This window comes from Trametes versicolor (assembly GCF_000271585.1).
Source record: "Trametes versicolor FP-101664 SS1 unplaced genomic scaffold TRAVEscaffold_11, whole genome shotgun sequence".
NCBI classification, from domain to species: Eukaryota; Fungi; Basidiomycota; class Agaricomycetes; order Polyporales; family Polyporaceae; genus Trametes; species Trametes versicolor.
The window spans coordinates 2,595,039-2,617,172 of NW_007360331.1; the positions used below are offsets into that span (position 1 = coordinate 2,595,039).

The following is a 22,134-nucleotide window of genomic DNA, read 5'->3' on the forward strand; positions in this document are numbered from 1 at the left end:
GAAGAGAGTGGTGAAGTGGTGGTGGGGATACTAAAGTGTGGGTGGGTCACTTTAGGAAGATTCTGAGAATGAATGCTTGCTTCGGATCCCCTTCCTCAGCCCAGTATTTATACCTGGAGCCAAGGGGCGCGGGAATCCTAAATGGTACATTACAAAGCACGTCTGTAGTACGACTAATCCATGTCCAGAATATTCTCCCTTATTCTCCTACTTTCCCTTCATTCCTAGTCCTTTCCTTCTCCTTTATCCATCCTTTTCCTGAGCCTGTCAGGGATTTCCAGAACATTCTAAGAACCTTCCCCACATATTCTTGATGTTTCCCAGGAGTTCTGAATGGTTTCCAGGGAATTCTTGAAGGGGAACACTGAGTATTCCAGTGGTTTCCACAATATTCCGCAATGTTCCGCAACATTCCGTGGGTTTCCGGCATGTTCTCCTCCTGTCTCCTTGGAATATCCTGGTGTTCCCTGGCTCTCTGATGCTAGGCTGTCATGTGCACATTGTCTGGAACCTTCTAGAACCTTCTGGCAATTTCTGTGCCTTTGTCAGCTGAAGTAGTCCAGCATGTTCTCCATGACTGCAGATGATCCTGTGTTGATGGCTGGGTTCCTCCTGTTCCTGAAGTTTCTGGTACTTTCTGGAACTGTCTCCTGACCTCTGGGCTAGTCCTAAGTGTTCTGGTGTCTGCTAGGTTGGTCTCTGGTCCTAGGTCTGTCTGGTGAGGGTGCTCCTATTGCTGGCATACCCTGGACTGTTCCGGTAGGCCCATGCGCCAAACCAGTTTGGTGCATGACAACGCGCCTGACCCAGGTCGGTGGCGGCGGCCCTCAGCAGCTGCTGAGCGTCCTCTGTGGTGACGGGTACGAAGTCGTACCAATGGTCCGCCTCGCGAGGGTTGGAGTCCTCAGGGACTGCGAGCATGTGGTATGGCCACCCCGTAATCCAGGGACGTGGGAAGCGTCCGTCACTCGAATAGCTGGGGGGTCGTGGAGGTGGGGCCAGCGGCGTCCCGTAGACCGCGTTCTGCCGCACTTTCCTGGCGGCCTTCTTCTTGATGTACTTCTCATCGAAGAGATCCTCTTCATCATCACCAGAGGACAATTCCTCGAAGTCTTGAAAGTCCACGGTGGGACCTGAACCAGCGGCCGCGTGCCGGCTCAACGATCCGGACGCCTCTGGCCTAGACGCGGCTGGCGTCGCTCCTGTCGTCCTCCCTGACTTCCGGATGGGCCCGCTGCCCGCGACATTGGGGACGACCCCGTCATGGACATGGGCTCATCCCGATCCCGCGACGGACCGGGCTCGGTCATACGGGGGGCCATGGTGGAGGGTCACCGAGGGCTGTCATCCCGTGCCGACCGCGATGGTCTCACCGGATACCCCCGTTCCGGCGACTCGGGAAAATCGGGGTGACCGGGAGGCACCGCGGGGACGCACCGAGCTTGATTGGGGCGAGATTGGCTTGCCCGAGCTCGAAGACAATTCTCATCATTGAGCATCTCCCGAGCCTGGTTGCGCTCCGACCGATATCGGTTGCGGTCCTGACGAAGTGTCGTCGTCTCCGCACGTGCGGCGTTGAGCTCCTGTTCCAGCTCGGCATTGATTCGAGCGCGTTTGCGGAGCGAGGTAGCCTCTGCCACTGCTGCTTGGAGCTGCCGCTCCAAGTCTTCTACTTGTCGCGCGTGCTCAGCGCGGCTCTCTCCCTCCCTGGAGCGCGCATGCTCCTCGAAGTACCCCCAAAACTGCGACTGCAGCTGCGTCTGAACCGCGGTCAACGTGTTCCTGAACGAGGAGTCGTTCATCGCCGCCTGGTAGTGTCGCACGAACTCCGTGCAACAGCTGCATCCGGCCGAGTGCGCCACAAGGAGGTGGTGATTGGGGACTGCTGCCCACGACATACCCGGAATGGGCATGAGCGGGGGCATTCCAGGGGGCAGGAACAGCGCTGCGTTCGACCGGTCGGGCCCCGGCATGCTCGACGATGCGGGCGCGTGAGCATATTGCACCGTTGGGTGCAGTGCGGCCGAGGATACTGTTGGCGGTGACTGGTGCTGGTAGGGGAGCGGTGCCCCGTACGGGGAGGCGTACGCGTGCGGGAACCCGCCTTGCGCCATCGGGTGTAGTGGCGCATGCGACGGCCCCGCCCCTGCGTACTGGTTGGGCACCTGGTATGGCACGGGGAGCTGTTGTTGGGACCCAGCTGAGTCCGGTTGCATTGCAGCGCCTTGCTGCTGAGGCGCGTTCTGCGCCGCCGGGTCCAAGACCATCTCGGTCTGGTTGGAAGTGGGCGAGGAGGGGTTGGACATGGTGTATGTCGCGGGCGGGTGCGTTGTGGGTGGATGGTGGTGAGGTGGCAGAGATTGACTCGCGACATAGCGAGCTCGCCGCTTAGGACGGCGAGCTCACAAGCGCCGGCGGAGTTCGAATCTCTGCCCGATCTGCCAGATCCCCGCGACGTGTCGCGTCTCGCGCCCACGTGATCGCGCTCGTCCGTGCCGACGCGCGTCTACTCTATTCCGTTCCCTGCGGTCGCCCCCGACCAACACTTACTTAAGTGTTCAGTTGCGGCTGCAACTACTTCTTACGGGGTAGACTGCGCCAGGTCTTGACACCCATAAGACAACAATACTCGTCTAGTGCGGCCAAGTCCTTACAGTGCTCGTAAGGTTCCCAGGTGTGGTCTCCGAGCGTCCACCGCACATGGAATTGACACTTTTGTCCTGTCCATTCATGCCCGACGATTTCGTCCACCAACCATTCCGCGGTATCGTCCACTCCGAAGTCGTAGAATGCGCGGGCCTCCCGCTTAGGGAACAACGCATCGTCGTTTGCCTCATGTTTCCACAGGAGGGAAACATGAAAACGCGGGTGAATGCGTCGGTTCTTAAGCTCCGGTGGGAGGTCTAGCACGTAATTTGACGTGTTCGGAAAGCTTTCGAGGACTTTGTATGGTCCGATGAACCTGGGCACGAGCTTCCGTGCACGTCCTTTCGGAACTGATAAGTTCTTTGTGGACAGGTATACGAGGTCGCCGACCTCAAACTCCGGCTCAGCCTGCTGGTGTTTGTTGGCGTGATAAGCCTGAGAGATCCGGGACTCGATAATAGTGTCATGAGCGCGTTCGAGGTTAGCCAGAGCTCGCTGGGCGAACTCACTCACTCCCTGAAACGGAGTATCCGTTTGAATTCCACTCATGGATCGGGGCAAGTATCCGTAGTTCAGTTCGAACTGTGCGAAGCCCGTAGTGGAACTCGTCGCTGAATTCAGCGCGAATTCTGCTAGTGGTAACTTCTCGTACCAATCGAGCTGGTCCGGAGAGACCAATGCCCTCAGAATTTGAGTAATGGAACGGATAGTCCGTTCCGTCAGACCGTCGGTCTGAGGATGGAAAGATGTGGACATCATTAATTTGACTCCCATGAGTCGATGTAGTTCTCTCCAGAACTTCGATGTGAACTTGCTGTCTCTATCTGAGACTATGGACTCGGGTAGTCCATGAAGTCGGACGACTTCACGCAGATATATCATAGCCAGCTCGTCGGCGGTATTCGTGGTATTCACTGGAATGAGATGGACCATTGAGGTCAGACGGCATACTATCACCCAAATGTAGTCGTAGCCGTGCGACGACGGAAAAGGGCCAACAAAGTCCATCGAAGTGGACATCCACCGTTGTAGTGGAATGGGTAGGTTGTGTAACAACCCTGATGGCAACTGGGTGGACGACTTCACGGTGTGGCAGGTGCCACAACTGAGACAATATTTGTCTACATCCTTCCGCAACGCCGGCCACCAGAACCAATGTCGTACGTATTCCGACGTACGTTGAGGACCGAGGTGTCCCAGAGCCGTATGCGCTTGATTCAGTATCAGCTCGGGAATTGAGCGGCCCTTGTAGATGGCCCGGGGAAGACAGACGACTTCCTCGTCTTGACGGTTCTTGGTGTAGATAATGCCGTCGCATAATGCAAAGGAACTAAACCCCGCTGGGTTGCCTAATACCTTGGACAGTGCTCTGTCGGCGGTATACCCTTCGCGGATGGCTTGCCAGAAGCCCTCATCCGATTCTACGTATTTTCGTAGGGACGGACCACTAGCCAACGCTTCCGCAAGTGTCGGTGATTTTGGCTCGGACGTATTCACGTCGGGGGTAGTTGAAGTGGGTTGATGATGAGCATACTGCTCGGATTCAACTACTCGAGCTTCTACTCGGTCCGTCGGGACTGGAGCGTCCGTGGTACGGGCTTCGCGGGCTGCCTGTTGGCGGGTACGACGTAGAATACGTCCTCCTCGTAGTTTGATGAGTCGGGATTGGGGAAGGTCATCCCCGTCCGGATCCAAACGTGCATCGGCGTTGACCATATCGTAGTCAGGAATCTCGCCATGATAGTTATCATTCTCGTGGTAACGAGATAAACAGTCCGCCACCTTGTTGAGTCTCCCGGGTACGTACGTGATATCGTACTTGAATCGCGCCAGATATTTGTACCAACGAATTTGGCGACGACTCGGGTGTTCTATGCCCTGCAAGAATTCCAACGCTTTATGGTCGGTTACGACGTGTATGGGGCGTCCGAGGAGCTTGTCCTCCCATTTAAGGAGTCCCTCCATGATGGCGAGTGCTTCCTGCTCGTACGTATGGTACGCCTTCTGTGCAGAAGAGAATTTCTTCAACAAGAATCCTGCGGGCCTGCAGGTTTGCCAGTCCTTGCCCTGGCCGTACACGGCCCCAATTCCGTAGATGGAAGCATCGCAGATGAGCCAGATCGGCTCGGGCAATCGAGGGTCGATTGGCTTGAGAATGGGCACCTTACACGCCAAGGCTTTGATAGCTTCAAAACACTTGTCATGTAGTGTACGCCATACAAATGGTTGGTCATTGCGGACCATCGCGGACAGAGGCGACGTATACGCCGTGACATCAGGCATGAAATGGGCTAGGTAATTCACTAGCCCTAGGAACCGTTGTACCTCATGGTACGATCGAGGAGTGCGCCAACTCCGAATGCGACTCATTTTGTCGGTATCAGCGTGTAGTCCGCGATCGTCGATATGATGGCCAAGACAATCTAAGTCTTTCGAGTATAAGTCGCATTTACTGCGACTTAGGAAGAGCTTCACCTTCCGTAATATCTCGAACACCTGGGCCAGGTGTTGCTCATGTTCTTTGAGCGTGTCCGAATAGACGAATATATCGTCTAGGTAGACATGTACAAATCGTCCGATAAAATCGCAAAATAGCGCGGTCATTAGACGTTGAAACGTCGAAGGGGCATTCGTGTCCCCCTGTTGCATGACTTCGCTCACGAACGTCCCAAAGGGCGTCGCAAATGCGGTTTTCCAGATGTCTTCGGCCACAATGCGCACTTGTTCGTACGCGTCGGACAGGTCTATCTTAGACCGATATCGGGCCCGAGCCACATCCATTCGGATCTGGTTCTGGTCCGGGAACGGGGTCAAATCGTGGACCATGTTGTCGTTCCTCTGTCGTGCATCGACGACCGTTCTCAACTTGCCATTCTTCTTGGCCACACATAGCAGCAGTGCTGCTTGCGTTACCGTGGCCGGCCACCACCATCCCGCTTTCACATAGCGGTTGATTTTTGTCATTAGATCAGTCTTGATCGCGTCGGCGCACCTAGGCAGGTGGTAGCGGTAGATCTTCTTCTCGTCTATGAGAGGAATCCGATGATTCACTTCTCGGAACGGAGGGAGTTCCTCCGGAGCAGGACGCATGATGTCCTCAGTGGATTTATACCACTTCTCGCGGAGTTTAACCAGCTCCTTCTCCTCGTCATCGTTGATGACAAACCCGACGTGAGACCGTCGGATTTCCTCGTACTCCCATGCATCGCTCGCTATGCGATCTAGCATCTCATTGACCCCATATGGGTCATCGAATCCAAAGCAGTCCTTGCGTGGACCCTTCGACGAGTGAATCGTCGGTACTATGCGCTCTGTAATTACAGGAGCAGAGCTGGTGACGGCTCGCCCTTGGTGTCGAACCGGAATTGTCACGGCCATATTGCCGTTCCCTCCCCCTTCCGATGACCCTTGCGGTCCTGCATAGCGCGTATGGGGAGGTTCCACTTTCGTGGACTTCGCCATGCTCCCCTATTGGACCAACGGTCCGTTCTCGGTTACCCACTTAATAGGTTCCTTGAACGACCGTTTTGGTGTCTTGGAGGAAATGGCCTCCTCCTTGAATAAGGGAATGCTCTGCTTCCCGACCAACACCCGGTCGTTCGCAAAGTCCAGTACAATACCGTACTTACGACAGAATACTGTCCCCAATATTGTGTCGTACTTGTCGATATCGACAACATCGAAATAATGTGTATTACGCACTGAGTTCAGTGCGATTTCGGCTTGCGCCCCGAAATTGATCTTCGTACAACTACCCTTAGTCCCCAGCTGGAGGCCTACTGGCTCCTGCAGGTCAATCCTGCCCGCCTTGCACAGATACGCAAACTCCGGAGTAATGGAGTCGGTAGTGCAGCCCGAGTCGAATAGCACTAATGCTTTAATACCGTTGATCGGTATCTCCGCACATAGTGTGCGTTGAGCTTCGTGTACCCGTTGGGGTTGAGCCGCCGGGTCCTCAATCTTGCGGACTTTTGCGTCGTAGATCCATGCGTGACGCAGGCCGCGTTCATTGGCAATAGCCATGCTGTGGATCCTTGGCTCATTTGCCGATCCTTCTGAGGCAATTGCCTCAACTCGCATGCTTGCCATATACACGGCGTCGTCGTGTTCGAAATCTTCCCATTCCGACTGGACTTGTTCGTCCGCGGATTCGTATTGCGATCCTACGAATTCGAATTCGGACTGAGGGAGGTCCTGGACCGTTTCGGCCTCTGGATCCAGCCCCTGGGTGTCCTCCGGAGTGCCTGCGTCATCGGCCAGGTCAAACTCGACCGTCTGTGTCTCGATGGGTGCGTCCGGTTGTTCATTGTCCGAAGTGTCGTCCACTACCCGTTGCGCGAACATGCACTGACCAGGAGTGGTCTTCTTGCCATGGTTGGGGCAAGCCGGGTCTGATGCGAAATGCCCGATTTGCCCGCATGAGAAGCACTGCGATGCTGTCTTGGTGGCTGCAGGCTTCGGGGCGGGACGAGATACCTGCCCCAGAGTGGGTCTTGGTCGATCGGTGCGACCTGGAGCCGTACGAGACGGACCCTGTCGCCTTACGGTGGACGAATTCGTCCTAGGCGAGGGCTCTGCCGCGGGAGATCTCCGTGGCTGGGTGTTGTTCGAACGGGTGGTGCAATGGTCGTTCGACGACGAGGGATTGTTGGTTCCCGGGGTGGTGTCGCGGAGGCGACGGCGTTGTTGTATCGCCCGGGAACTTTGCTCGATCTCGAGTGCAGCCTGATAAAGCTGAGATAAACTATTATATTTAACAGAGAGGCCGTTAAGTACAGTGAGAGTAATCTCGTAGCTGATGGGTAACGTCTCTATAAACTTGCAACGTATCTGGAATGGAGAAGGCTTCTCCAACATCTTCTCGGTGATGTACAGTAAGTGTTCGTACAGCGCGGCGACTCCGCCCTTACTGGGCTCGAATCTCAGGTTCTCATACTCCTGAGATGCTTGGAGATGATTATCTCGGTGTATGAAACGTCGGAATAAACCGACTATGGCCTCCTCGAACAGCCAATCCCGTCGTTCACGGGAAGGGGATTGTACAGTATTGTACAGCCAAGTGGCCGCATCGTCGGCCAAACAATCGCCCAGTATTTGTAGACGATCACGGTCCATAGAAGGGCCGGTTATCTGGAGTGTACGGAAAAATTCGAGCAGGTTATGAAACCAAATCTCGAATGCGTCGAGATCATCCTTGCCTGCATACGGCTTCGGAAGTGTCATCTTCGTGACCTTCAGGCGGGCTGGAGGTAGGTTCCTCCCCGACTATTTCATCGATCATCCCAAGAAGCCGTTGGACTTCTCGGGTGTCGCGAGGTCCGTAGCTGGGACCGGTATATGCTAGCTCCTCGGACCGGTTCGGGTCCTGCTCAGGGACAACTGGAAGTCCGGGATGCACAGAGGCACCTGGGGCCATGGACCGACGCGGTCGAAATACAAACTGTTGGGGTACCACCGTAGACGTGGCAGGTCTACGACCTCTCCGGGGAGCCTGCGACGCAGATTCGTACTGGTCCCAGTCCGGAGGTGCGGTGATGTTCGACGGTTTGAACTGTCCGAAAGCTACACTCCGTTGGGGTTGCTCTGCACGAATGGGTGCGGGACCTGCAGGAGCGGGGGAGACGATACGGGAAGGACCCGCCAGAGGACCGACTTGACTAAGTCCAGCCCGGTGTAGTCGCTCCACGCGATCGTACTCCATTTGCTGTCGGCGCACCTCACTAGGTGTAGGACTCGGAGGGCCAGCCAAGTGGGCCTCCACCTGAGTGGCGTCGATAATGTCCTCGACGTTGTTTTCAGGACCCACCGTATGGTCCGCGCCCTGTTGGGCCATTTCTCGCATTTCTCGCTCAAAAGCAGCGAGTTGGTCATTGAGCTCGGCCTCCGCGAGCACAACTTGCTCTCTCAACGCCTTATAGCGTTCTGACAAGTCCTGCAAGAATCCCATGATTCTTAACGCGGGCGCGGGCTGGATCGTTTCTCGCCGCTGCGAGTTCTGCCGAATGCCGGCCCAGTCGTCGCCGATCTGCTCAAGATCCTCAGTAAGATTACTGGTGGATCCGGGACATGGAGCGTCCGTAGTGGTGGCCCTGGGAGGCTCGGCATGTTGGGGGATGCCCCCTGGGGCCGAGCGTACAGACCCAGTGCGCGACGGTGCGCACGGAGCCTCCGGTCCCAGTGTATTGCGTCGTGGCGAATTCGCAGGAGCTGCCGACGGCGCTGGAGGTGGATTGGGCACGAAACTTCGTGCAGGGTCGCCCCGGGGAGATGGGGGTTGGCCCGAAGGCCCAGGAGCCGCTGCTGGCGGTGGGTTGGCGTCGCCCGAAGTGGCAGGTTGCGAAGAACCTGGTTGGTTGCCAGGGGCTCGCTCAGGGTGGCTGGAAGTTCCAGAAGGCTGCGTGGGGTCCATATCAGGACGCTGTCGTAAGGCGTCCGAGTTCTGATGACGTGGTGACATCGAGCTCTACTGATGCTTTGAACGAAGGTTCGTTCTCGCGGCTAGAGTAAAAAAGTGTAAGTATACGTGACCTCTACCGGTCCCCGGTATCCCACAAGTACTCTGTACTGGGCTGTATTGCTCGGCGTACTCATAGGATGGTGGGGTTGGGTAGAAGTCAACCCCACCAGACGCCCAAGGCCCGAACCTTGGGGCGTCGTACACTTATGTAAAGTACATGACGTAACACATCTAATCTACGGGCGCCTATGCGCCCTGGGTCTCCGAGAACCTTGGAGACATCGGTCTCCTTTACTCGATGACGGTTAGTCGTCCTCCGCGCACGACCTAGCAAGGTCTGGTTATGATAGAACCGACGGGTTCTTACACATTGCTTCAATAAGATGCAGAAGAGATCTACACCTCCACAAAATGGCACTGTGAGGGTACCTTCAGCACATTTCACATCATGAGGCCATCTTCCTTTCTGAGCCGCTTAGTAGAACATGAGCTGTCCGGCTGAAGGAGATGAACATAGCACACAGAATGTCTTTGCAGGCTTGGCTTGCAGAAGATCATAAGCCTAGTTATACATTCATGACCACACCAGGGCCAATCCAATTGGACCAAAGGATATAGAGCCAGAGAGGGGATTCTTACCACCAAGCTTCATTGGACAATGATCAGTGCATGTACCATGCACCTCTATGTTGGTGGTACTTCTTTGTAAGAATACAGGGGGTTGAGCCTTCTTCACACCAGTCACAGCTGCGTTAGATCCTGATCTATAACCAGAGATAACACAGAAGTAGCGACAAGTGATGTGGTGGAAAGCTAAAGACCATGTAGCTAGCATCTGAGGCATAAGTCCAAGAACCCTAACCATAAGTCCGTCCAGAACCCTTACATTCTTGCAAGAGTCTAGGGTAGTATTGGTGGACAGTGGACTCTCAGAAGCGGTGAATTCATGGCTACAATGTAGGCAGGATTCTTGCCAAAGAGCAATAAGCAAAAGCACCCAGATTGGGCAAAGCAGCATATTCAGTTCTGGCGATGGTCAGCACACAGAGAAGGGTAGTGTTGAGAGGGATGGATGAGTGTCTAGATATGATAGTGGTTGCACATAGACCAATGGAGATCGAGAGCAGACAGAGAGAGCTGCCAAAGATATAATCTAATCTAATCTAAGGTCAGCCAGTAACTCATCAAGAAAAATATGTAGCACAAGGCAAGAGGTTTGGGAAAACATACTGAGCATATGAGAATCAAGCCTAGATACTCTATAATGAGCTTAGAGGGCTCTCAAGATGAGACAGTCAACTGGAATACAGTAATGAATATTTGAGAGACCGTGCAGCTAGCACTTACTCACCATTCCACTAAGGCAGCAAGGAGTGGAGTCCATCCTCAACAATCCTTATCTCCTGCATCAATGCTCCCTTCTCCCAAATTATGTTCATTAACACCGTGTCCGCAATCTTGTTTGCAGCGTCGACGAACGGTGGATAGAGTTGATCTTCCTCGAATGCTTGCCCGCTGGGTGGAAAGCCCTTCCAGTGTCGTTCCTCACCATAGAGGTCCAGTTCCAGTTTTGTGACATTTGTGTAGATTTCATCGAGGACAGAGTGATGGATGGGTAGGATTTTGTCGAGGAAGTCATTCGTGGGTACGATGCGTATGTTGTCGATGTTTACCATGGTGTGTTCCTTGGGATAATGTCAAGCGGCCCAGCATAAGGCTGAACACGGATGAGGATCCTAGTGTGGGTAGACCCATGGAATTGGGACCCGCACCTGTGGGTCACGGCTCATGCGGATGTGGTTGCCTGGGCCCCGGATCAGGCACAGATCCAGATCAGTCATTCACATCCAGGCCAGTCAGCCGTAGGTCACCCGGATCCGTAGGCATGGCAAAGGTACTCTGGTGACGTATGATATTTGAGAAACAAGAAGGTCTGGACAATCAAAACATGGGAAGACTTGTATCATAAAGAAGTGCGTGTGCGACTAGAAATCCCCGATCTCTGACTCCGAGCTAGTGGGCGAGATGAGGGGCGGCATGTCGTCATCACCGTCAGTGTCGCTTGCAACAACAAGGCCTCGAGGCAGGTCTGTGCTGCACACCAATTGGCCATCGGACACGAGCGTGGCACCGTCGCTGCCAATCACAGGAGGAGTGGCAGAAGGGGCGCCGGTAGGCTCAGTGTTGATGGGAGGCGGGGCAACACACGTGCGGCATGCCGCAAGGCCCGATCATCCCTCATGCGGAGCTCCTCTGACGTGAGCGCAAAGAGGTCGGTGGGATCCTGGAAGAGTCTCTGCAAGGTGGTGGTAAGGCTGTGTTAGTGAACAGGTACAAGCTGTGTATGGTATAAAGACGTACCACAGGTAAGAGGAACTGCATATAGAGCACTACCGCAGCAAGTGCTTTGCCGGCAGGGTCACCATGAGATTGAGAGAGTGCGCCCTCGAGAAGCTGATTGACGAGGTCGCCGAAGGTGTCGTCATCGACCCTGGGAGATTGAGCGGCGGTAGCACGGTAGACGAGGAACAAGTCGATGAAGAGGTTGGCTTGCTCCTCGCTGACGAAGTCGTTGGGAAGCAGCGTGTTGCGGACGACATGCAGCCATCTGTCGCAGAGAATCACGACGATGTGTCTGAAGTTGAAGGTAGGGAGATTGAACTGTGTGCAAAGATGTCAGAACAACGCCCAATGGCGCAGACACGATGGCGAATCATACTCACCGTGAAGATTCAATCACTGTCGTAGGCGAAAATGGTCAATGACAGGCCATACTCGGGCCTCTGCAACCCGGGGCTAGTCCAGGCATCTGCCTTAAGGACCATGCAAGCTTCGGTGAAGGCCATCTTGGTGTGGAGCGAGGTCGAACAGCGGTGTATGGGAGAGGGAGGGGAGCGATGATACTTGCCTGAAGAACATTGCCCGCCCTTATAGTGCACGGTTGAGCCTCTCCTGGTGCACAATACTATTCCTTGGATCGTATGGGTCATTCGGCCACTGAAGACGGTGCTCGGGGGGCGCTGTGTGTCGGCCAGTGAAGGCCGTGCGCCGTGTCGGTCATCGGGCACACACATTCCAGCAACTCCCGACTTGACCTGCTGCATGCTGCGCTCGGCTCCCGGTATCCGCCCCAAAACAATATCTAAACTTTGAACCGTAGGTCGTTAGGATCAACGCTTGCTGAAACCCACAGGGAGAACGAACGTACCTCACAGGATCGGGCATTTTATGCGAGATTACCATTGTTGTCAGTGCGAGACAATTTCAATCTGGGCTCCAGGTACAACCAGATCCATCACCGAAACCAAGGAACACGAGCTTGAGGCTGAAAGACCTGCCGCAGTAGAGAGACAAGGAGAGGAGCAGTGTCCTGAGCTGTGGTTGAAGCTCGGGAGACAGTGGCAGCTGGCCAGCGCGGGCATACTGGCCAAATGGGGTTTGTGGGCGCATGAAGGACCTGTTTTGGACATCAAACCTACCAGCTGGGTATAAACTCGTACGAGACGGCCACATCCCCCTCCACCACCCAATTTCCTGATCGACTGGTCCATCTATTCAACCGTCGCTGTGAGACCTCTTCACATTGTCCCCATTGCTAGCTAGATCTCTCCCAAATCGACGGATCTGGCTCAGTATGTTTCAACACCAACGTCGGCAAGGTCGGACTCCCGGCCCAGCCAACTCACATCGTGACAAGGTCAGCACAGGGCCTCGCATTTTGTGAACGGCCGCCGAATCCGCTTAACGGTGAAACAGGATACACTGGTCAGCGCTGCTGCTTGGCAAGAACGATGTGCCTACAGCCGTATCTGTTGTACAGCAAGGACGGGTCCCGGGAGCTCCTGAATGACCCGCACCTGCGCTCACCAATCAGGGCTGCACGGCGAGATATCGCCACTCTCGTGGGACGTGCAAGTTGCAGCAAAGTCCACTCTCTCTTGGGGGCCACTGTACGCGCTGAACGGCCCAAAGGGAGTCTGTCCAGCGTATAAAGGCGGCCCTGCGAGTCTACGAATTGTAAGCACCACCCACACGCATATCCTCGCCTCCCTCTCTATTCATTGCGCTCTATGCCGCCCGCAAACAAGAGCTCTGGCAAGCGCCGCCGCAACAGTGACTCATCCGATGCCTTGTCGTCCACGAAGACCTCCAATACTGGCAGAAATGCTGCCGCGTCCTCCCAGGAGCCTTCCCACCCTGCTAACAAACGCCCTCCTCCTCCACCACCTCGTCCGCCGCTGCCTCATCCGCCGCTGCCTCGTCCGCTGCTGCCTCGTCTGCTGCCACCTCGTCTGCTGCCGCCGGGACGTCTGCGGCTGGCGTGTCTCGTGGGGACAGTGCTCAGCCTCCTGGTGACGACCCGACAGCCAACGACGCCGATGAACCTGTGGCGGCTGTCGCTGCGCGCGTCACTCTCGCCAGCAAGGGCCCCCTCCCTCGCATTGGGGAGAAGCGCGCTGCCTTCCTGGAGAAGTACAACGGCAAGACACCAGAGCAAATCCTAGGTCAGTGCTGTCAGCTCACGTATACTTGTTGGCGCTGACTTTTCAATAGATGCACTCTCGAAGAAGTGGTGCTCGGACGTCTACAAACATTTCATGAAGCCCAAGATAATCCAGACTCCTCAAGGCGGCGTTGTCCATCGTTTCGTCTGCCAGAAGTACGTCTGCGATTCCTCCAGGACTGTGTATGTGTACTTACTAGCTACTTACCTTCGCAGGTACCCATCCAAACACGTCGACCGTGCCGACTACGAGGAATCGACCGGTAACCTCACCCGTCACTGCGGCCTCTGTGACCCGGACGACACCCTGGAAGTTGAAATGATCACCGCGTATGCACGCGGCACAGCGTACAGTCCTGCGCATGTGCGATATCTCATTGTGATGTGGTGTGCGCGCCGCCATCGCCCGTTCACAATTTTAGACGACCTGGAGTTCTAGGAGCTCATGTGTATGCTATACGCGAAGGTCGAACTGCCCTCGCGCGTCACCGTATCCCGCGACATCCAAATGATCATGTTGGATGGAAAGATCTGCATCATTGCATTCCTCTCCGTGAGTACACGCTTCTCTCCCCTAATTCTGTGCTTACCATCATGTCCTTTGCAGAGTTTGCCCTGCAAGATTCACATATGCGTCGATGGCTGGACATCACCGAACATCATGTCCTTCTTGGGCGTCACCGCGCATTGGCACCGTGACGGCAAGATTGAGCATATCATACTCAATTTCATTAGGTACGCCGTCTCATCTCCCATCCCATACTATGCACATGAGACTAATCGAGTATGATGGGCTGACGAACGGCCACACTGGAAAGTACTTGGCAGAAAAGCTTGTGGAATGCCTTACCGGCTACGGCATTGAGAAGAAGGTAAGCCGCTCACTAATATACGCGTCATTACTACCATTTATTGATACCTTGCACCTCACTAGGTCCTAGCAGTCACCGTCGACAACGCCGACAACAACACAACAATGCTGAAAGAAATGCATACACTGGTCAAGGAACTTTGGGGACCCATGGCTCGGGTCCGTTGTTTTGGACACGTCCTCAACCTGGTCATCAAGGTGATGTGCTTCGCTATTTTCCACAAGATTGTATTGCTGACACGCCCATTCATACTAGGCCATCATGTCGATGTTCTTGCGCAAGCCCAAGGCGAAGGCCGATGCCGGCGTTCAAGCTGGCAATAACGACGAAGATGCTGACCTCGCCGCTTTGGACGACCCGGAGGACGTCGATGAGGACGACCTCAAAGCTGCACAGGAGGTTGATCAAGCGTGTGAGGATGCGGACGACGTGTTGCTCGACGACATGGCCAACAACAATGTCGACATCACCTTAACTGCTCAGGATATCAAGGAGGGCCGGCTCGCCGTCGAGAAGGTACACCGCTTCTATCATGCGAAGTCTTCATTGTATTGATTGTTCTGATAGGTTACAAAACTCTCGAAGAAGGTCTGGAACAGTCCTCCAGTGCGCGCCGCGCTCGCGACCCTCACCCACGACGCACCGGACATCCATAGCGAAGTCCTCGTGCGCTCGGTTGCGACGCGCTGGAACACAGTTGCAGCCGTCATCGAGAGGGCACTGGAGCTGCAAGAAGTGCTCGGTGATCTTTGCGACATGGCTCAGTTCAACAAGCCCCGCGGAGTACATCTGCGCCGCTTCATTCTCACTGATGACGACTGGATGCTGCTCAATCAGCTCCACCGGCTTCTCGACGTGAGTGTGCATTCTATTCCGACGTGCGAAGTCACGCTGATAGCCTGTGCTTCTTGGAAGCCCTTCGTGTACTCGACTAACAAGATCTCGCACAGCAGCCGTGGACTTGTGCATGAAGTCATCCCATTCATGGACCTCCTCACCGAACACGTCGACGAGTTCATCGCCGATGAAATGTTGCACCTGGCCGTCCGTGGCGCCGCCAAACGCGGCCGCGCCATCTTGGACAAATACTACACACTGACGGACACCACCATCGTGTACCGTATCACGATGAGTACGTGTTTATTCACTACCTAAGCTACTGCATACTAATACATCTCTTAGTGCTTCACCCTCGCTACAAGACCCAGTACTTCAAGGACCAGTCCTGGCCTGAGGACTGGATCACCGAGGTGTGGGCGATCATCGAGAAGGAATGGACCAGCAACTACAAACCCAAGGACGCCCCTGCACCCGCTGATATCCCTGCAGTGCCAGCACCGTCAGCGTCTCAACCGGGCCCTGGTAGATGCAGCGCAGCTGCATCTGCTGCGTCCGCGGTATGTTCGCTTCGTATTGTAGATACTTGTTGCAGCAGTGTCTTACTCATTCTCTTTGTAGAGCACGCGCAAGCGCTTTGCGGCCATTGGTGGAGCTGCCAAGGCTGGATGCGTCAACGCGCTGAAGAAGTACCTGGAGGAACCCCCGGCCGAGACCGTGACTGATCCCCTCAAGTACTGGGATCTGGTCCTCAAGTCGTCATCGGAGTTTAGCGGCGAGCATGCCCTTGCTCGGATGGTGATCAACTTCCTTTCCGCTCCAGGTATGTTGTCCATTCATCCTGTACATACTAACATGGAGGTATTCTGATGCCTCTTGATTCTTTCAGCCACATCAACGGACACCGAGCGTGCATTCTCACGCGGTCGCCTCACCGTCTCCCGCCTTCGTCATTCGCTCGCGGACAAATCCGTCCGCGTGAACACTGTTCTCAGTTCATGGGCTCGCATTGCGGACCTCCTTCCTGAGGCCGACCTTGTCGAGGTCATCCGTCAGCACAGTGCAGGTAAGAAGTGCACCGTCGACGTCGCTCAGCCTGTCCCGAACAGCGCTAAGGCTGGCGGTGATGTCATTGAACTCGACTAAGTTCCCGGCTGCTTCTGTTGCTGTACTTAGTATAACCTTCTGTCCTGCTCGTCGCTTTTGTCCTGCTCATTGCTCCTGACCTGCTCATTACTCCTGTCCTGAAGAATTGAACATATACTTGCTACTGTAGCTATGGTACTCATGAATGAATGAATGATGGCGCTCTTTTGAGGGTTTTTGACATAGTTTTTGTTGGATAACTGAGTTTATTTTATGGCTAAGTCCAGCTCCAGGTCACCCACAGCTCTACCTGCGGGTTCCGGGTCCAGATCTGCGGGTTCGGGTCAGTTTGCGGGTTCAATCCGTGCAGGTCTGGGTTGAGCATTTTGTGTGTGAATTACCCGTGGGTTTGGATCCGGATAACCTGTGGGTGGATCCATGTTCAGCCTTAGCCCAGCAGCCTCATCCGAGAGTGTTCCCCATCTTTCCAACCACCGCTTTGCCAATCATGATCTCAATCACAACCACGTACGACCAGATCTTCATCCATATTTCTCACCCGTCTGGCCATCGGCTGTGGTACCTCTGTGCTCGCACACATCTGCCAACGAAACAATATGACACCCCGGCAGACGGCTCATGAAGCGAGCAGGCACTGTCAAACTCGAGGTAGCACACCTTAATGAGACGTGGAACTTGGGCTATAATGACACAGTCTACCTATATACAATACTATACACTACACACCCTGCAGGGACATAGCAATATAGATATCTGCGAAACAAGACAACAAATCGAGAGCAAGACAGACAAATTGACGACTAGATCCCCATGCGCATGTCCAACATACCCACTGCCCCGACTGCATGTACACGTCCTCACCGCCGCTTCCTCGAGCCACTCTCGCCCGTCCCGCTCCTCGACCGCTCAGCGCGCGTCGCCAGCCATTCCGCCGCCGACGCGCCCTGCACATACCCTTCGCCCATGAACACAGGCACCCCCGCCCCGCCACCTCTCGCCAAGAACCCCCGCGTGCTGCTCCGCGTGCCCATCACGACGAGCTCCCCACTGTCCACGTCCAGCTCAGACTCGTCCTGTGCCCCCGCTGCATCCGCATGACATGGCCTTCCAGTCTGCCATCATGTCATTCACCTCTATCACTTCCAACATTTCTTGAATCTCTGACCCAGAATTTGACTGCTTCGGGTGAAGCAACCATTTGGCAACCTTGTTCCACCACTTGCGCTCCCAGCCATATTCACATTGGATATCAAACAAGCAACATGGAGTGTGCTTGACAGTGGGCAGTGCAATGCTACAACCCTTCGGTGTGTGTCAATGGCTTTGCAGGTCGGACATTGGATTTGAGAGGGCACTGGACCAGCTTGCAAAATCCAGCCTCTATCTGGTTGGTGAGCATATTTTTGATTCCCAGAGCAAGCTTCATTGCTACACTAAAGCCAGGGTGCTGCTCTGGAGCAATATGAGTATTGTGCTGAGCGCACTCCAGGTCGAAGAAATACCCCAAGTTGAGCACTGCAACAAGTGCAGCATTGTCTTCAATGGGAAGCTGACTAACAATTCTAGGTAAGTTGTTGTACACCTTGATTGGTGTCAAGCAGAGATACTCACTGACACAATAGGTAGTACAGGAAATGGTTGAAGTCCTTCACAGGATTAGCAGGTATCACAATCAAGTGGGAGTCATCTGCACCTTCAAGCAGGCTAGAAGGACATATAGATAGGAGTGTTTGGAAACACCCTATGTCAAGCTGAAGGTATTCCTTGTGCAGGCAGTACAGGGATTGGCTCTGGGAGAGCTTGTCTAACACAGTAGTGAGTACCACCAGTGATGTTGAGTAGCTTCAAATCCTTACCAGAATGACACAGTCACCACCAGGAAAATAGTACACCAGATGGCATATCAGTGCTGACATTCCCAGATGTTCATCAGAAGGATACCTGCTCTGGGCGCTTAGGTCACATTCCAGGGAAAGAAAAGACTTTGTGGGATTTTCCTACCAAATTCCCGCCTTGCAAGATACCACTTTACCCGCTGTGTGGAGGACATGTCAGACACTTGTTGGATGCTTACATCGCTTGCATCACAGGTGGACAATGTGTTCATTAAACACCACATTTTGTACATAACCAGACATTTTGCAAAGCCAGTCAACTCCTATGTCTAGAGGAAGGAGACCCTATCAGGCTACATCTACAATCTGAGCACATTCAGCAGTGTGTCCAGCCTATCCTTGAAGAACTCGCTGGCTTGCTAGGGAATGATACATGGGTGGGATATGCAAAATTGGCAATGTTGATGTTAGTTCAGGAGCTGGACAAAGCGGCCAAGGTGGATGAAAATGTGTGTGTATTGCACCACCTAGATTGTATGCACATTTTCTGGAATCAGAGTTGTCTTACATGTTAAAAATGCTGAAGATGATCTCAGAAGACATGTAGTCATCTCCATGGCCAGGACAGGACAACACAAACAGACAGAATTGATTATTGACCCTGAGGGGCTTCAGGATGTAACATCTGGAAATTATATAATCCCTTTGATCATGTTCGCACACGGCCTCAAAAATTGTAATACTCTGCGCAACAAGATAAAGGTCTTAGGCATCTTGAAGACCTACTCAGACATCCCTAACACCGACCTCAACACACTTGTATGGGCGTAGAAGGAGATCAAGCTGACGTCCAGGATATGGTACATCACTGGCTTTCTGCTCTCATGCAGACTGCTTGTTCAGTGCCAGCAGATCCAAGATGCTCTCCATTATACTGATGGTCTTGGCCAGGTTCTCCAAAACCATGCTATCATTGACCATTGTGTCTATTCTGTCCCTTACTCAAACTATTTGTGGCATATAGATGGACATCACAAGCTTATCTGCTGGGGTTTAGTACTCCATGGCAGCACAGATGGATCAGATCATTTGGTGAGCATGCTGTCACAGCAACTTGTTCTGATATTCATCATCACATTATGTGTACCGCATTATAGATGGTCATGCTGCACATCCATCCCAACAATCACACTCAGACTGTCTTTACACTCTTCCTGGAAGCAGGGAAGGAGTATGGATTTCCATTGTGTGTGCATGGAGATCGTGAAGAGGAGAATGTTGAGGTTGCCATCTGTGTAACAACCCAGTATGAGGTTGTTATGAGCATTGTACATCCACTGGCCCAGCGCTGTAAGCACTGGGCAAAGATAAGATAATATGTATTAGATAGACATATATGGTGTGCGGGTATTTGGAACCCATGCACCTGGTGTGGGCAGCCTTTCTAACCTGCCCCACCATCCCCCAAGTATGCCAAGCTTCAATAGAGCCCGGACCAGAGTACTCGCAGGATAAGGGGCAACAGATTGCGCCCCCACACTTGTGAGTTTTACAATCTGGATGATCAAGCATTGTGGTCTAAATCAAGTGTCCTTCATGTGGGGAAGGTAAGTTCTGTATGTTGTCTATATATATTAATAATTAACCAGTTGTGTCCCCTTTCCACTACTGACATAACTAGCTCAACATGCCCAGATTGAGCAAATGTGGGTAAAGGTCAGCACTCAGTTCACCATCTGCTGGCAGGCATTCTTCACACATCTTGAAAAGCAACATCATCTTGATCCTGTGAAGCTGGGTCACCTGTGGCTGCTTCATATCCTCTTTCTTGATGCAATCAATGCTGACTGTGATGCATTCTGACAAGAGTGGTATCATCAACCCATCTCAGGGGCAGGAAAAAATCAGAGCCTATCAGTACATCCACGTTGTTGTTCATTGTCTCAAATTATAATTGGTTGTATTTTGACTGGTTCCTATGTAATCAGGATATGTGCGTGCTGTCTTGACCTGAGCATGGCACCCCAAGTCACGACTATCTGAACAATGTCCATCCAGAGGTCATATCTAGATATTATGGGGTTGAAGGCTCTCCTTTATAACACCGTCATGGGGAAATGGCTGCAGGCTATTATGACATTGACTCTGACTCAGAGTCCTAGGTCTCGGATGACAGCAACAACTCAAGCTCAGAAAGTACGAGTAGTGGCACACCTACCAACACTGACTCAGAACTCTCAGCCAGTGGGGTGGACTTAGACAATTTGGTGGGTGCAGACTCAGACAACTTGGCTGACACAGACTCGAACAACTCAGACTGCTCAGGTCTGCAGGATTTTCTAGATCACCTTCTCGCAGGTGACCAACAGTGACATATTTGCCACCCACCCATCCCAGTCTCTAACAGTGGATGTCCATTTGCCTCTGATAACACATACACTGCAATTTGTGCATGCCTCCGCAAAGTTTGTGAGAAGCACATCATCCCCCGCCACTATGATGTCTCGCAGCAGGAATGGATGGGAGGTTTTTACAGAGAGGTAGGAGAGATCTCTTATGGGTGTGCAGGGCAAAAAGTTGATGTTGCTCCTCCTTTTGCAATGTGGTGGCCCTGTGTGGTAGAATGGACACAACAGCTTGATGTAATGACCCAGTTGTTGTGTTTGGCACTTACGAGTGAGCTTGCGCACCGCATGTGGATGGTGGCGCGCAGGCCCCTTATGTATGCAGCCCGCCTCTCTACGCACACCTTACGTGTTTGCTCTCCCTCTCCCCCACTCTTGTTGCTCCCTTCACGCTGCAAACATGCCTGTTCACTCTCCCTCCTGTTGCCGCTTGTCGTCTGACCTCGCACGCTTAGACACCGAACAAGCACCCGCGAACATGAAACTCTACACCAGTTTGTCTTGAGGGAGCAAGGAGAACTCTAGTTATATCACTGGAACAGCATCAAATGGTGTCTATATTAAATATTGATCACTTGTAAGAGCTAAGGATACTGGTGACAAGTGATGGTTGTACACTTTTATTCTTGCATGTAGAGAGCACCCTACTTAGCACTTTCATCCACTACACTGCCAGCACACCTTCTTGACCTTGCCCTCACCGCGTCCGCCATGACTCCCACCCATTGTGTTGATGCCCCTCGCTGCTCAGGCAATGTCAGTAACAGTGAGACATGTATGTGCATGTACTTAAAGAAGCATAGCAAGGGCACCAAGGTGAAGGCCAAAGGTTGTTGCACCTGTGGATGCTCGCAACACTGTTACTGGTCAGGCAACATGGTGGCCCCACCTGAGGAGGACACTGAACAGATCATCAACAAGTGGACAATGTCTATCCTGGCACAAACCAAGACACATCACCAATCTGGCAGTCCAGCAAACCCAACAGTGCGAGAGCTGGCACCAAAGGTACCCGATGCTGTGGCCCAGGAGATGATCAAGCAGTACCACACCAAGGCCCATTCTGTATTGAGGAAAGCATCATCAAGCTCTAATGGAACACATCAGGTGATGTCTGAGATAGTACCTTCTATGAGACGGACTTACCTCAAACATACAGTTAGGCCACAAAGCAAGCAGTGGCACAAAGGCAAAAGTGGTGCAAGCCAAATCAGGTCCAGGTGCTGAGAAGCTCAGGAAGATTGGTGTGGTTGTTGTCCATCCCAGCGGTATGGTGCAAAAGGTTAGTATCTATGCCACAATGCAGAATATATCAGTAAACCTTACCTATACCATCAGAAGCGGCACAGACATACAGTTTGGGAGCTCCAGAGTAATGCATAAATCACTCCGGAGCAAGAAGAGGAGTTTTGCCTCTACAGTTTGCTTGTCAAGAAGGGCCCCAGCAGTGCTGACTTTGCATTCAACCTCA

The 22,134-nt window shown here is 53.3% G+C and overlaps 5 protein-coding genes across 5 annotated transcripts; 4 read left to right on the plus strand and 1 right to left on the minus strand.

Moving 5' to 3' along the window:
- Positions 1-705: 705 nt before the first annotated feature.
- On the minus strand, positions 706-2,306 carry TRAVEDRAFT_52286 (uncharacterized protein; the record flags this gene model as incomplete). The annotated part of the gene is made up of 2 exons (XM_008044680.1): positions 706-1,180; positions 1,438-2,306. The coding sequence occupies 2 exons, from the start codon at positions 2,304-2,306 to the stop codon at positions 706-708; spliced, it is 1,344 nt and encodes a 447-aa protein (XP_008042871.1).
- Positions 2,307-11,527: 9,221 nt separating this feature from the next.
- TRAVEDRAFT_23597 (uncharacterized protein) lies at positions 11,528-12,953 on the plus strand (the record flags this gene model as incomplete). The annotated part of the gene is made up of 6 exons (XM_008044411.1): positions 11,528-11,766; positions 11,872-11,953; positions 12,038-12,125; positions 12,384-12,539; positions 12,737-12,800; positions 12,860-12,953. The coding sequence occupies 6 exons, from the start codon at positions 11,528-11,530 to the stop codon at positions 12,951-12,953; spliced, it is 723 nt and encodes a 240-aa protein (XP_008042602.1).
- A 1,439-nt stretch (positions 12,954-14,392) lies between these two features.
- Positions 14,393-14,649, plus strand: TRAVEDRAFT_86315 (uncharacterized protein; the record flags this gene model as incomplete). The annotated part of the gene is made up of 2 exons (XM_008045116.1): positions 14,393-14,479; positions 14,542-14,649. Coding segments are annotated over 2 exons (195 nt in total), but the record flags the coding sequence as incomplete, so codon positions are not given.
- A 748-nt stretch (positions 14,650-15,397) lies between these two features.
- Positions 15,398-16,366, plus strand: TRAVEDRAFT_86236 (uncharacterized protein; the record flags this gene model as incomplete). Its single annotated transcript, XM_008045117.1, has 4 exons — positions 15,398-15,611; positions 15,662-15,876; positions 15,980-16,139; positions 16,206-16,366. Coding segments are annotated over 4 exons (750 nt in total), but the record flags the coding sequence as incomplete, so codon positions are not given.
- Positions 16,367-19,149: 2,783 nt separating this feature from the next.
- On the plus strand, positions 19,150-19,350 carry TRAVEDRAFT_85778 (uncharacterized protein; the record flags this gene model as incomplete). Its single annotated transcript, XM_008045118.1, has 1 exon — positions 19,150-19,350. A coding segment is annotated over one exon (201 nt), but the record flags the coding sequence as incomplete, so codon positions are not given.
- Between the last annotated feature and the right edge of the window lie 2,784 nt (positions 19,351-22,134).